This window comes from Chanodichthys erythropterus, chromosome 23, assembly GCF_024489055.1.
Source record: "Chanodichthys erythropterus isolate Z2021 chromosome 23, ASM2448905v1, whole genome shotgun sequence".
NCBI lineage: Eukaryota > Metazoa > Chordata > Actinopteri > Cypriniformes > Xenocyprididae > Chanodichthys > Chanodichthys erythropterus.
Window position 1 is genome coordinate 22,855,600 of NC_090243.1, and position 15,824 is coordinate 22,871,423.

Genomic DNA, 15,824 nt, shown 5'->3' on the forward strand with positions numbered 1-15,824 from the left:
CACACACACACACACACACTCTCACACACACACACACACACACTCTCACACACACACACACACACACACACACTCTCACACACACACACACACACACACACACACACACACACACACACACACACACACACACACACACACACACACACACTCTCACACACACACACACACACTCACACACACACACACACACACACACACACACACACACACACACACACTCTCACACACACACACACACACACACTCTCACACACACACACACACACACACACACACACACACACACACACACACACTCTCACACACACACACACACACACACACACACACTCTCACACACACACACACACACACACACACTCTCACACACACACTCACACACATATTTATATGCATTTTATATATTATATATAATATTTAATATATTATAATTGATATATATTTAAATATGTATATATATAATATTTTAGATTTATGTTATTTTATATATTGTAATTTATATATTTTTTAATATATGTATATATTGTAATGTATTTTAAATATTATTATATGTATATATTTCTATATTATTTTACATGTTTATATATATATAAATAATAATAATATATATATAATAATAATTTCTATATATATATAAAATACTTTATATGTATTTTTAATATATATATGTGTGTGTGTGTATATATATATATATAATACATTGTAGTGTAATTTATGTATTTTATATATATAATATTTAATATTTATATTATTTAATATATTGTAATTTAAGTATATTTTTAAATATTTATATATTATTTTATATATCATATATACAGCTATGGAAAAACATTAAGAGACCACTCCAAGTTAAGAAATCAATGTTAAGTGGTCTCTTAATTTTTTCCATAGCTGTATATATATATATATATATATATATATATATATATATATATATATATATATATATATATATATATATATATATATATATATATATATATATATATAAAATAATTTATATATTTTAAATATATATGGATATATTCTAAATATATATGGATATATTTATATGTTTTATATATATTTTTATGTTATATATATATATATATATATATATATAAAATAATTTATATATATTTAAAAAAAAAATATATATATATATATATATGTAATACATTGTAGTGTAATTTATGTATTTTATATATATAATATTTAATATTTATATTATTTTACATATTGTAATTTAAGTATATTTTTAAATAAATACATATATATATATATATATATTACTTTATATATCATTATATATAGATAGATAGATAGATTATATTTTTACTTATTTATATATTATAATTTGTACATTTAAATATACACATAACTATGTATAATATATTTGAATATATAAAATAATATATAAATATTTCATTTGTCCTTCACAAACATCTGTTCTATATATATTTATACACACACACACACACGTATATAAACTTTGTCTCAGATGTTTCTTCAGTTGTCATTCCATCTGAATGTAGAGCTTTAAATGAGTTCATATTGAGATCTCTGGAGAAACATCTGAGACGCCTCCATTTCTCCTCTCTTGTCTGTGAAAGAGTTGAGATGTTGAGACGTCAGCACAGCTCACATGATGATAAACAGTGTTTTACAGTGATTGAGAGGCATCTAGTTTTGACAGATCTTGATTAAATTCGTCAAGCTCACCCGATAACGAGAGCTCAACTCGCCCACGAGCAGCTAATGTGAGTCCAAAGTCAAAAGGTGGAGAGTTCTCCACGGCACGAGTGTTTTCTGTTTACGTGTGCGTATGAATATGTCAAGTCTTCCGTCTCACTCGTGTTTTCCTGCCGGATGTGATTTACTCCGGCTCCGAGCGAAAGCATCAGTGCTGGAGAACGTGAGCGCAGATTTGCATGAGCTAATTAGCTTGTCAAAAGTCATTTTGGAATTTGCTTGTTGATTAAAAACAATGCTAATTAGAATTAATTAAACGTGTGATTTTAATTCCTTTGGCTGCGCTCTTATTACTGGCTGCTGACTTACATGTTGCCCTTATTAAGTTGATTTGGAGCTTTAATGGAAACGCAGACGCACAAATCTGCTCCCGCTCGTTTCCATGCATTCATGAATGAGCCGTTTGAACGCTTCCACCACTGGAAAACACGTTCAGTAATCCGACAAAGAGCGGCGGCTCTGAGACTTCTGCTCTGCGTTATGTTTACTGTGTGTTTATCTCTACGTCCAGCTCACATGTCATCCCAAAATCAAAAGGAAAATATACAGTTTTGCATTTATTTTATATGGTTTTAGTCAGTTGTTGACATGCAGTAAGAATACAGAGCTAATAAATGGAGTCTCCAGCAATTTTTCTCCCCATGAAATATGTTCTCTTTTGTTTTTGCGGCTCAGGTCCGATGCAGGAGACCATCTATGACTTCTGGAGGATGGTTTGGCAGGAGAACACGGCAACTATCGTCATGGTTACCAATCTGGTTGAAGTCGGCCGGGTGAGTGAACCCGTTTATCCTCTGGAGTTTAATTTCTTCCCCGATCAGAGACAAACTGAGATCTGTTGGTTTTATTAAAGACAAAATGAAAGAAATCTCTCCGGCCTGAAGCCTGTAAACATCTGAGGTGTAAAACAAAAGTCCTTCAGGGAAGATCCAGCACAATTCTCCAGACCTTCAAACATACAGACAGAGAGTGAAACCTCAAGTGTGTCTGATTTCAGATGTTGGTTTTTATGTGAATTTTGGGATATATCACATAAATACTGCTGGATGGAAAAGCCGAGATGCACATAAAAACATGCATCCGATAAGAGGACATGCACATAAACTACCCCGGAAACACATTCACTGAATAAATCCCTCAAAACCTCACGTGACTTTGCCTCAGCAGAGACTGTGATTGGATAATCGCATCGCAGCATCTCTGAAACGTCCGAGTCAAAGTCTGTCATCAGAATGATTTGGTTTAATTCCTCCAGAAGCATCTCACAGGATTGTATTCCCGAACACCAGCATCCGAACGCAAGATCACATGACAGCGTTTATTGTGTTTCGTCTGACGCTCTGAGAAAATCTCATTCATGATGGAGGAGAAAGAGCCCGATTGAAGAAACTCACACTTTTATTAATATTTTTATTATATTTAAAATACTAATATTTTGCGCCAATTTCCCAGGAAGTGGTGATTTTGTTCTCTTGAACACGCGGGATGAAAACTCTGCTTTATTCATAAATGTTTTATGCCATATTCCAATTTTGCAAGAAGTTTTTGCAAATTCGCAACTTTGAATGGAAACGCATCTAGTGACACTTTCACGACATTGGTCTGTTCGTTTGAGTGACTCGACATGTCAATTTCACATGTGAGTTTGGGGCGGGGCTATCAGTTTGGCTGACCAATGACGGACAGCGAGTGGGTCAGATGGAGTGGGATGTTTTTTTTTTTTTACCAAATTATGAATATTATAAACAGTATTATAACATTTTAAACAAAAGAAGTGTGGAAAAGCACTTTTCTGTACTCAAAGAGTAGAGCATGGCACTCATGAGAAAACATTTTCGTTACTTAAAGGGTTAGTTCACCCAAAAATAATGTCATTAATTACTCACCCTCATGTCGTTCCACACCTTTAAGACCTTCGTTCATCTTCAGAACACAAATTAAGATATTTTTGATGAAATCCGATGGCTCCGTGAGGCCTGAGCAATGACATTTCCCCTCTCAAGATCCATTAATGTACTAAAAACATATTTAAATCAGTTCATGTGAGTACAGTGGTTCAATATTAATATTATAAAGCCACGAGAATATTTTTGGTGCGCCAAAAAAACTAAATAACGACTTATTTATTGATAACCGATTTCAAAACACTGCTTCAGGAAGCTTCGGAGCGTTATGAATCTTTTGTGTCGAATCATGATTCGGATCGCGTGTCAAACCGCCAAACTGCTGAAATCATGTGACTTTGGCGCTCCGAACCGCTGATTCGACACAAAAGATTTAGTTTTTTTTGTTTTTTCACTGAGCCATCGGATTTCATCAAAAATGTCTTAATTTGTGTTATGAAGATGAACGAAGGTCTCATGGGTGTGGAACGAAATGAGGGAGAGTAATTCATGAAATAATTTTCATTTTTGGGTGAACTAACCCTTTAAAATAAAATTATGTATTTATTTGATCTAGTTGCAAAGGCAGCATATCATTTTCATTTACTTTAACTTGATGTACTAAAATAACTAATAATAATAATAATAATAATAAAAATTGACAAAAGTGTAACCCTACTAAATGCAGGTTGGACCTGTTGATGAATCTCATTCTCATTCTCATCATTTCTTCCAATATCACTGGCTAAAAGCAAAATAAAAGCACAGTTGGCGTCTGTTCACGCACACATCTGGTCACTGCTGTTGTTCAGAAGACGTGAGATTCCTCCCGACGGGCCGCTGCATTCTTCACCGAGGCTTTCAAGTAGCTGCGAGAGTCGAGCCGCCGCTGTCTCATCAACGCCACCATCTGCTCCGGCTCCTCGCTGATGAACTCTGGGAATTCTCCCGGATTCACCATATTCACACCAAGCTGGCCTCGGCTTTCTTCTGGACGCACAGACGCTGCCAACAACTGGACAAGAAGAAGAGCGGGACACCGTCCAGACACACACACACACACACACACACTGTCCTAATCAAAGACGGTCTATTTAATTTTCGCTGACGTTGTCACTCTATGGATCCACATTACAGGATTAGATTGAGAACAGACATGAAAGGAGTGTGTGATCTCGTTCACCCTGATCTAATTGAGCTGCTAATTAAGAGCAACACCAGACCTGTTGTGTCGGAAAATATGTCTTCCTAGCCGGCAAACAGGAAACACTCACCGTATCCGCGGCTCCTGGACATCTGTTGAACCTCACAACCCCCATTTCTAACAATGCTTCTGGAGGATTTGTTTTAGTTTCCATTTCTTTTCTTTTTTATTTCAAGAAACAGAAATGCTTTTTTACGGTTTTAGTTCTAGTTCCCAATAACAAACGTGATCAGATGAACCGTTTCCAGCTCAGTTGTTCTGCTGGTCTGTGTGTGTGTTCTAATAACTCCTCCATAATGCGTCTGGTCATCTGTAAGCAGATTACTGGAGTGTGAAGCGTCAGCACTGCTGTTCTCAGGCGGGTAAAGTTAGCCCTGTTAGAGGAAGATTATCCTGGATAAAAGACTGACTTCATCCGCTCTAATCTGAAGACAGCAGCGCTGTGATCATCTCTGAATCTCGGTGTCGATTTGTGAAGAAACTCAAATCTGTGGAAGGGACCGAGGCGACGCGAGCGACACCATTGTGCTGTAAGAGCCTGTGGCGAGAAGGGGATCAAATCTCAGCGGAAATCTGCCGCTCGGAACTAATGGGATTTTTAAAGCCCCATCTTAATATCTGACAAGAACAAAAGGGTCTCGTTTGGAATAACGTTGGAGTCATTAATAAGCCGTTACAGTGTGAATGGAGGAATTCTGCTGGATTCGCTCCTCACCGACGGTTAAAATTAGAGCATGATAGAAGTAGGCCAGAAACCCTGAACTTCACAATGTCACAGCGTTCAGCGTGGTTCAGACCTGTTAAATAAAAATAGTGTCTTCTCTAACCCTCTATCTGTAAAACTTCATTAGTTTTCTTTTCTGATTCTTCTGTTTTGGGGTAAAACGCGCCGACGACATTCACTCTCAGTCATTATTACAAACAGCCATTTTGACATTCTGTTCTGTATTTTTCCGTGTGTTTGTTGTTTTCCCGTGACGGCAGTGAGCTTCAGGAAGTGTGTGACTGAATATGTAAATAAGTCATTACGTGATTAATGCGCCCTCATTTAGAGATGCTCTAATGATAATTAGGACGGTGCCGATAGCATCACGGCCCTTTGTTTTTCCGGCCTGATGGCGACTGAGATGCTTTCTCCAATGAGAAATATGCTCAGCCATTAGAGCGCAATTATCCCGCCAATTAGAGTCGTCTTAATAGACCCGTAGAAAGAAAACACGATAATAATGAAGACCGGATGGGTGCTAATAAACGGATGACAAACAGATGGACAGATAAACGGAGAGAACGATGAACTGATTGACTTCATTAATGAGTTTGACTGATTGGAGATGGTGGTTTGAGTCTCAGGAGGTGTGGTCTGGTTATGGAAGGGTTAACCTGGGTAATTAGTCTGGGAAGATCTGCAGCAGAGGCCGTCACAGATCTGGGACATTGACGTGAACGTGTGACGGCGTGGAGCTGCTGCTGCGCTGATGTTTGCGTTTCTGTACAGTATCTCGTGTTTCAGCAGGTTGTTTAGAGACTCTGGTGTTTTCATAAACTCGTGTGGGTTTTGATCAAACAGCTCGTCATGAACCCGTCTGTGTGTTTTTATAGGTGAAGTGCTGTAAGTACTGGCCCGACGACACTGAGATCTACAGAGACATGAAGGTGACGCTCATCGAGACGCAGCTGCTGTCTGAATACGTCATTCGAACCTTCGCTGTGGAAAAGGTTCAACATGAACACCTACACTATAATCAAACTACACTAGATTCATTTTATGTGTGTGTGTGTGTGTGTGTGCGAGAGTACAAGTGTACAAGATTACAAGTGTGTGAGAGTACGAGTGTGCAAGAGTAAGTGTGTGTGCGAGAGTACGAGTGTACAAGATTACAAGTGTATGAGTGTGTGTGTGTGTGCAAGAGTATGAGAGTATAAGTGTGCGAGAGGACGAGTGTGTGAAAGTATGAGTGTGAGAGTTTGTGAGAGTAAGAGTGTGTGAGTGTGTGTACGAGAGTACGAGTGTGCAAGAGTATGTGTGTGAGAGTATGAGTGTGTGTGTGCGAGTGTGTGTGAAAGAGTATATGTACAAGAGTGCGAGAGTATGTGTGTGTGTGCGAGAGTATGAGTGTGAATATAAGTGTGTGTATGAGAGTATGAGTGTGTGAGAGTATGAGTGTGAGTATAAGTGTGTGTATGAGAGTATGAGTGTGTGAGAGTATGAGTGTGAGTACAAGTGTGTGTATGAGAGTATGAGTGTGCGAGAGTATGAGTGTGAGTATAAGTGTGTGTATGAGAGTATGAGTGTGTGAGAGTATGAGTGTGAATATAAGTGTGTGTATGAGAGTATGAGTGTGTGAGAGTATGAGTGTGAGTATAAGTGTGTGTATGAGAGTATGAGTGTGTGAGAGTATGAGTGTGAATATAAGTGTGTGTATGAGAGTATGAGTGTGTGAGAGTATGAGTGTGAATATAAGTGTGTGTATGAGAGTATGAGTGTGTGAGAGTATGAGTGTGAGTATAAGTGTGAGTATGAGAGTATGAGTGTGTGAGAGTATGAGTGTGAATATAAGTGTGTGTATGAGAGTATGAGTGTGAATATAAGTGTGTGTATGAGAGTATGAGTGTGTGAGAGTATGAGTGTGAATATAAGTGTGTGTATGAGAGTATGAGTGTGTGAGAGTATGAGTGTGAGTATAAGTGTGTGTATGAGAGTATGAGTGTGTGAGAGTATGAGTGTGAGTATAAGTGTGTGTATGAGAGTATGAGTGTGAATATAAGTGTGTGTATGAGAGTATGAGTGTGTGAGAGTATGAGTGTGAATATAAGTGTGTGTATGAGAGTATGAGTGTGCGAGAGTATGAGTGTGAGTATAAGTGTGTGTATGAGAGTATGAGTGTGAATATAAGTGTGTGTATGAGAGTATGAGTGTGTGAGAGTATGAGTGTGAGTATAAGTGTGTGTATGAGAGTATGAGTGTGTGAGAGTATGAGTGTGAATATAAGTGTGTGTATGAGAGTATGAGTGTGCGAGAGTACGAGTTTGAGTACAAGTGTGTGTGCGAGAGTACGAGTTTGAGTACAAGTGTGTGTATGAGAGCATGAGTGTGCGAGAGTACAAGTGTGAGTACAAGTGTGTGTATGAGAGCATGAGTGTGTGAGAGTACAAGTGTGAGTACAAGTGTGTGTATGAGAGCATGAGTGTGAGTACAAGTGTGTGTGTGAGAGTATGAGTGTGAATATAAGTGTGTGTGCGAGAGTATAAGTGTGTGAGGGTACAAGTGTAAGTGTGGGAGAGTACGAGAGTACTAGTGTGCAACTGTGAGTGTGTGCGTAAGGGTACGAGTGCGAGCGTGCAAGAGTATGAGAGTATGAGTGTGCAACTGTGTGTGCGAGAGTGTGAGTGTGAGTGTGTGTGTGCGAGTGCGTGTATTAGAGTGTGTGTTACACAATGCCATGACTTCATCTGTGTGTGTGTGTTTTCTGCAGCGAGGAGCTCATGAGATCAGAGAGATCCGGCAGTTTCACTTCACCGGCTGGCCGGATCACGGAGTGCCGTATCACGCCACAGGGCTGCTGGGATTCGTCCGCAGGGTCAAATCCAAGAGTCCGGCCAACGCGGGGCCAATGGTGGTGCACTGCAGGTGACGCTCAGAGCCTCTCGTCTTCACAAACACATTCTGCGTGTCGTGTGTTCTGTTAAATATGCGAGTGTTTGTCGTCCTCAGCGCTGGAGCGGGACGCACCGGATGCTTCATCGTCATCGACATCATGCTGGACATGGCGGAGCGTGAAGGAGTGGTGGACATCTACAACTGCGTCAGAGAACTGCGCTCTCGCAGAGTCAACATGGTCCAGACGGAGGTAACCAATCACACGCTGCCCTCTCACTCCAGCCCCGCCCACTCAGACATACTAGACTAAACTTGAATTCCAATAAAGAAGAACAGAATCGAGTATGAATGTTTAACCTGAGGCTTCATCTGACCGTCACAGGAAGAGAAACAACCTGAGGCAGATTTAAAATGTCACTTCATGAATGATTTGCGTCAAGCGGTCAGTCTGATCGAGAGATGACCGTCAACTCTCAGGGACATGTACTCCGTAACATTTCTAAATAAAATTGAACCCAAATGTAAATATATTTAATAAATAAAATGTAAAATACATATTATTAATACAAAAATGTAAAACTAAATATTTATAAACAGAAGATATATATGACATCATCACATATGACTGAAACTCGTTTGATTGGCCGACATCGATCGCTGCTTCAGATGATATCGGTGAGCTCTGATGGGCGAACTGATCTGTCATCGATTTATTGATGTTTCAGGAGCAGTATGTGTTCATCCACGACGCCATCCTGGAGGCGTGTCTTTGCGGCGACACCACAATCCCGGCCAATCAGCTTCGCTCGGTCTATTACGACATGAACCGCTTGGACCCGCAGACCAACTCCAGCCAGATCAAAGAGGAGTTCAGGGTCAGTGTTCATTCAGAGTAATAATAATAATAATAATAATAATGTTTGATTTTAATTATTTAAATGTGTTATGTGTGTTCGGGCAGACGTTGAACATGGTGACGCCGACGTTACGCGTGGAGGACTGCAGCATCGCTCTCCTGCCGCGGAACCACGAGAAGAACCGCTGCATGGACGTCCTTCCTCCCGACCGCTGCCTGCCCTTCCTCATCACCATCGACGGAGAGAGCAGCAACTACATCAACGCCGCGCTCATGGACGTACGTCATGTGACTAGTTACCTGTTGCTCTAGTCGAGTCTCTATAGTAATGCCGTGACGTCTCTGATAGATGTGAATCGCTGCGCGCGCGATTATGTGCTCAGTGAAAATGATTCACAAACAGATGGAATTGATTCATTTCGTTGTCAGGAAAATGGCTAAGAGCAATCCATAAGAGCGAGGGAACACAATCGACTGGGAAGCGTTTGTTTGTGAAACAGGCGACGGCACATTTGTTTTCATTCCAGTAAATGGAAGTGCCAGCGGTGGTAATGAAACACGGGACGTGTGCGTAAACAAGCGGCTGAACGCAGAACTTCTCCAGACGATTAGTCAGGCAGACAGTGAGGTGGAAATAAGATGTTTCTCTCTCTCCATCATCTTCACAGAGCTACAAGCAGCCGTCTGCGTTCATCGTTACCCAGCATCCTCTGCCCAACACGGTCAAAGACTTCTGGCGGCTGGTGCTGGACTATCACTGCACGTCTATCGTGATGCTGAACGACGTGGACCCCGCGCAGGTGAGACGCACACCTGACCAGAGGCTGAAGGGAATAAAGCAGGGATTCGACAACTTTATTAGAGATTTAACAATAAATTCACAACAATCAGCAGGTTCACGGTCCTCTGATGTCCGTTATTGGTCACATGACAAATAAATCATTGATCATTTTACTTTGTTATATATATATAATATATGACACTTATATAACTTGTTTTTATGAATTAATTAATAAATCTTTGATAAAAAATCATTGATATGATTATTTATTAATTGCTTGTTTTTTTTATTTTTAATATTATATTATTGATATATAATTTACTTTTATTTTAATTGTACATTTTTATGGTTTAATTAATTATTAGTATTTTATTTTGATCTATAAATATAAATTAATAATATTATAAAATTAAAATTGTAATAAAATTATATTGATATACAATTAATATTTTTTATTTTATATAATATTTTTTATATTTTATTTAATATAAGTATATAATTTATGTAACTTATTTTTATGATTTAATTATTTTTCTTTGATAAAAATGCATTAATATAATTAATTATTGATTATTTTGCTTGTTTTTATTTAAAAATTATTTACTTTAATTGTACACTTTTATGGTTTAATTAATCATTAGTAAGTATTTTATTTTGATCTATTTTATATAATTAATTTGTATATAATATTAATATTTTTATTTTATATATTTTATATAATTTTATATAATATTATGTTTTATGTAATATAAATATACAATTTATGTAACTTATTTTTTTATAATTTAATTAATTATTTGTCAATTATAAGTAATTAATTTTTCCTTGTTTTTATTTTTAAATGATTTAATTTAATTTTACATTTTTATAGTTTAATTAATAGTGTTTTTATTTTGATCTGTTATTTTATATAATACTTTTTATATAATAAAAATATATTTTATATAATAATTGCATATTTTATATAATATATGTAATTTATATAACTTATTTTTATGATTGAATTAATTTGTCTTTGATAAACAAATTTGATATAATTAATTATTAACTATTTTGGTTTTTATTTTAATTGTACATTTTTATATAATATTAATATTTTTATTTTTTATAATATATATATATAACTATTTTTACAATTTAATTCACTATTTGTCACTGATATAAATCATCAATGTAAATCATTATTAATTAATAACCTTTATTCTTGTAAATGTGAATTAAAGTCACATTTAGCATATTTAAATCAGTAATTAAAAAGCTGCATGCTTAAATTAAACATGTAATTGTTTGGGATTTGATTAGAAAAGATGTTCTAGACTTGAGTTTTATTTATTTCTGTATTTCTGTCTGTCTCTGCTCTGTTCAGTTGTGTCCTCAGTACTGGCCTGAGAACGGCGTTCACCGTCACGGCCCCATCCAGGTGGAGTTTGTGTCGGCGGATCTGGAGGAGGACATCATCAGCAGGATATTCCGGATCTATAACGCCGCACGGGTACGTAACACACACACACACACACACACACACTTCCTCAGGGGTCTATGGTCATGAATCTGATGGTGTTGTTTGCGTTCAGCCGCAGGACGGGTACCGGATGGTGCAGCAGTTCCAGTTCCTGGGCTGGCCGATGTACCGCGACACGCCCGTGTCCAAACGCTCCTTCCTCAAGCTCATCCGACAGGTGGACAAATGGCAGGAGGAGTATGACGGAGGAGAGGGACGGACGGTCGTACACTGCCTGTGAGTCGCACACACACACTCACACACACATTAGTGATAGTTACACTCATCTTTTCTTCTCTATTGTGTCGTATATCCGAGTGAAACGCTTCTCAAACAAGAACAAATGTAGGGCGGGGCTTGATTCTGTCTGTGGGGAATTGATTGGATGGTTGTGGTTTGCTATTGGTGGATCTCATGTGAGTGACAGGTTGCCCCGCCCTCATCATCAGAGAAGAGAAGATATTCTGATTCAAGATTACCAGAACATGAATAACCGATAAATCATTCAGAACAAACCCTGAAATATTCCATAAAAATGATGTGAATTTTGATTTCATGGGGACTTTAAACGCACCAGATTTAAAGTCACATGATTCCCGTTAGACAGATTCCATCTCGTCGCTCCTCCCGGTCGTGTTTATCCTGAAATAAACATCTTCACTCTGCGGATTAAACACGTTCTGCAGGAGTTCATGAGAGACGGAAACTCTGAGAGGAACTGGGAGGGATGATGGGATTTGAGCTCTAGTGTTTGTGAGCGGTACTGCAGCGCCACCTAGTGTTCACAGAGGAGACTTCAGCAACACTCTTCTCACTCAGAAACTGCTCGGACATTTCACAAACACAAACACAGACAGCAAGTGACTTTGTGTAGACGTTCTGCTGACTGTACGTCACTACGTCACTGACTTTAGCTTCGGGTTAGTAGAATAAGAGGGAAAATTATGAAAAGCTGTTCTAGTAGAGCTCAAAAACAACATGTGTTAATCGTACTGTGTGTGTGTGTGTGTGTGTGTGTGTGTGTGTGTGTGTGTGTGTGTGTGTGTGTGTGTGTGTGTGTGTTTGTGTGAGTGTGTGTGTGTGTGTGTGTGTGTGTGTGTGTGTGTGTGTGTGTGTGTGTGTGTGTGTGTGTGTGTGTGTGTGTGTGTGTGTGTGTGTGTGTGTGTGTGTGTGTGTGTGTCATACAGTAACGGCGGCGGCCGCAGCGGGACCTTCTGTGCCATCAGTATCGTGTGTGAGATGTTACGACACCAGCACTCGGTCGACGTGTTTCACGCCGTCAAAACACTGAGAAACAACAAACCCAACATGGTGGATCTGCTGGTGAGTGTCAGACAGACATCGTCATGTGACCCGTGTGATGTCATTAATGACTGAACGTGATCAGCTTTCTGAAAGTGTGTCAGTCTGTGCGAGATCAGAAGCAAACGATCGTTCACTTATGATGATGCGTTCAGTCATGTGACACCAGTGTCGTTTTCATGGTATTTTAATTGTTCTGTTTAATTATCATCAAAAAAGATTTCAAAAAACATTTGATATTTTATTAAATCATCAAAGTTATCATAGATTATAAACTTGGTAATCAGAGAAATTTTTAAAACTTGTTATTCTGTAAATTCCATTTTTATGACTGGATTCTGTGATTTCATTCGCATTTTTTTTATTTGTGGAAATCACAGTGTGCGACTCTGAAATAATAGAAAATAACGACAGCGTTTTTTGTTAATTTAAGATAATAATATTAGTGTTTGTTTCATGTCTGTATTTATACGATCACTCTGAAAAATAAAGATTATTTATTGGGATAGATGGAGCATGAAGAACTTTTAACATCCATGAAACCTTTCCAAGATTCTTTAGATTATTAAATTAATGATCAAGTTTGGAGGGAAAAAAAAGGACTGCTTCACTTCAGAATGAAAATATCCTGATCATTTACTCTCCTCCATGTCATCCAAGATGTTTATGTGTTTCTTTCTTCAGAAATGAAGGAAAACATTCCAGGATTTTTCTCCATATAGTGGACTTCACTGGGGTTCAACGGGTTGAAGGTCCAAATGTCAGTTTCAGTGCAGCTTCAAAGAGCTCTACATGATCCCAGACGAGGAATAAGAGTCTGATCTAGAGAAACCATCGGACATTTACTACAAAAATAAACATTATACACTTTTTAAGCACAAATGCTGGTCTTGCACTGCTCTGTGATGCTCCACGCATGACGTGATCATGTTGGAAAGATCTCTTTGAAGCTGCACTGAAACTGACATTTGGACCTTCAACCTGTTGAACCCCAGTGAAGTCCACTATATGGAGAAAAATCCTGGAACGATTTCCTTCTGGATCACTGAAAGGCTCTTTGAGACTATAAGAAAACAGGTTCTTCTCTGACATCACCTTTATTTCCCAGAGTGATCAGGGAATGCTGGTGTGTTGGAGTGTGTGTGCAGACACTGACCCCTGCTGGTGTGTGTGTGTTTCTCCTGTAGGATCAGTATAAGTTCTGCTATGAAGTGGCGCTGGAATACTTGAATTCTGGGTAAAGTGTGCGTCCCGTTCTTCTCCTCGACCTTCTCCTGTTCCCCGGACACTGAATCACAGGAACGTCTGAGACTCTGATGATGTCACGAGGAAGAGAACGCAGTTCCTGTTTCCCGTCTCCTCGCCGGACCACAGCCTCACGTGTCGGTGTTTGTGTGGAATGCCACGTCGCGCGGATGTTCGTTTCTATCATTGTTTTCACGTCGGTTGCTTTCGTCCTTTGGTTTATTAACTCTCGGCATGTACAGTCATATCCTCATATTGTGTGTTTGTGTGGAACGATGATGGAGAAACTGCTGAAATCGTCCGAAGATCCAAAGCTCGTGTTCGTGATCGTTTGTTTATACTGTAAATAGTTGAAGTTGGCCAGATAATTTATTCATTGACTGATTTTTGTGAAGCACACTGAGTGACAATCATGCTTTGATTTGGTCATTATTATCACACGGACTCGACATGTAATAGTGACCAGATTGTATTGGTAACTTTTTATTTATCTGGTATGAAAAAAAGAAAAAAAAGAAAACTATAAATACATATCTATATCTGCCAAAGCTGTGGTTGGTGTGTTTTCTGAGAGGACTGTATCCCATGATGCAATGCACTGAAACCAAAACTACTAAAAAACATGAACTGAAATAAAATAAATCATTTAGAAATGAGAACTGTTGCCTTGGGAACTAAACTGAAACCGAAATCAAAAAATCTAATAAAAATGACAGAAATGATCAAAATTCAGGCAAGAATATTCAAAATATTGCTTTGAGTTTCTGGAGCTTCAGAGTTGATGAAAATGAGAAAACTGATTGATTTCAGCAGTGAATTTCAGTAAAGCTTCACTTTTCACTATTTCAGTACAATTAAATGTGGAAACTTAACTTTCACTCGTATTTTAGTTTCTTGTCTTTATCTTTTAAGTGCAATTATTTAAGTTTTAGTTAATTTCAGACAGTGATAATACACACAAATGACTTTAAATAAGAAAGAAAACAAACAGGAAGAGAGAAGAAAATAAAAATCAAATAATGTTTTGGGACGAAAGCATGAAAGACTGAATAAAGCTGAAGTTTGTTTGACGGATGTTCAGAGCTCTTCTCAACGACATCAAGAACTGAAACACGTTTCTGAAGTTTTCTAAGGAATCGGAGCGTGTGTTTGTATGACAGATGAAGACGAGGAACCAAACGAACCCTGATCGTTACTGCTGTAACAATGATGCCACTTCCTGTTGAATGATGTCATCGTAAGATTTCACAAAACGAGAAACAGCAGATCAAGCTCAACACCATCTGAACAAGATTCACACTGAAAAATGATTGAGATATTGTTCAAAATCTCACATGTGATGAAGAACGTGAATTATTTCAGCTTTATAAAGTAATCATTTCAGTAATAATGATGATGATAATCAGGATTTTGGCCTGTAATTCTGTAAATGTAGATCTTGTCAAACATGATATGATGAAGATTCAGAGATTTACTGAATCTGTTCAGCACTCAGAATAATATTTAGGCATAAATTTAAGATTTATGTATTTGAATTGCATATATAATTTCCACCTTCTTTTGGTTGATGTGGTTTTAACACCAGCTAATGAACTTGATATGATGCATATCTGTCGTTCAGATCTTCACTTGTTTTTGAAGAATAAAAAAGATTTATTAAATATCATGTGATCAATGAAATACATATAGACGCTTTCATGCATGATCATGAGTGTGTTTC

General features: G+C 37.9%; 1 protein-coding gene across 12 annotated transcripts in view; it reads left to right on the top strand.

Annotated features, from left to right (window-relative positions):
- The window catches only part of ptprma (protein tyrosine phosphatase receptor type Ma), a 188,444-nt gene extending 173,696 nt beyond the window's left edge, over nt 1–14,748 (top strand). For 2 of the 12 annotated variants that reach the window (XM_067377874.1, XM_067377878.1), the window contains exons 23-33: nt 2,410–2,507; nt 6,421–6,537; nt 8,295–8,449; nt 8,534–8,669; nt 9,145–9,294; nt 9,381–9,554; nt 9,944–10,075; nt 11,423–11,548; nt 11,631–11,794; nt 12,745–12,880; nt 14,047–14,745. In XM_067377874.1, coding sequence (XP_067233975.1) covers nt 2,410–2,507; nt 6,421–6,537; nt 8,295–8,449; nt 8,534–8,669; nt 9,145–9,294; nt 9,381–9,554; nt 9,944–10,075; nt 11,423–11,548; nt 11,631–11,794; nt 12,745–12,880; nt 14,047–14,100 — 1,442 coding nt within the window. In that variant the 3' untranslated portion in view covers nt 14,101–14,745. Of the gene's footprint in view, nt 1–2,409; nt 2,508–6,420; nt 6,538–8,294; nt 8,450–8,533; nt 8,670–9,144; nt 9,295–9,380; nt 9,555–9,943; nt 10,076–11,422; nt 11,549–11,630; nt 11,795–12,744; nt 12,881–14,046 lie in introns of all 12 variants that reach the window. The other 10 variants (XM_067377875.1, XM_067377877.1, XM_067377879.1 and 7 more) reach the window with 7 other exon arrangements.
- The last annotated feature ends 1,076 nt before the right edge of the window (nt 14,749–15,824 follow it).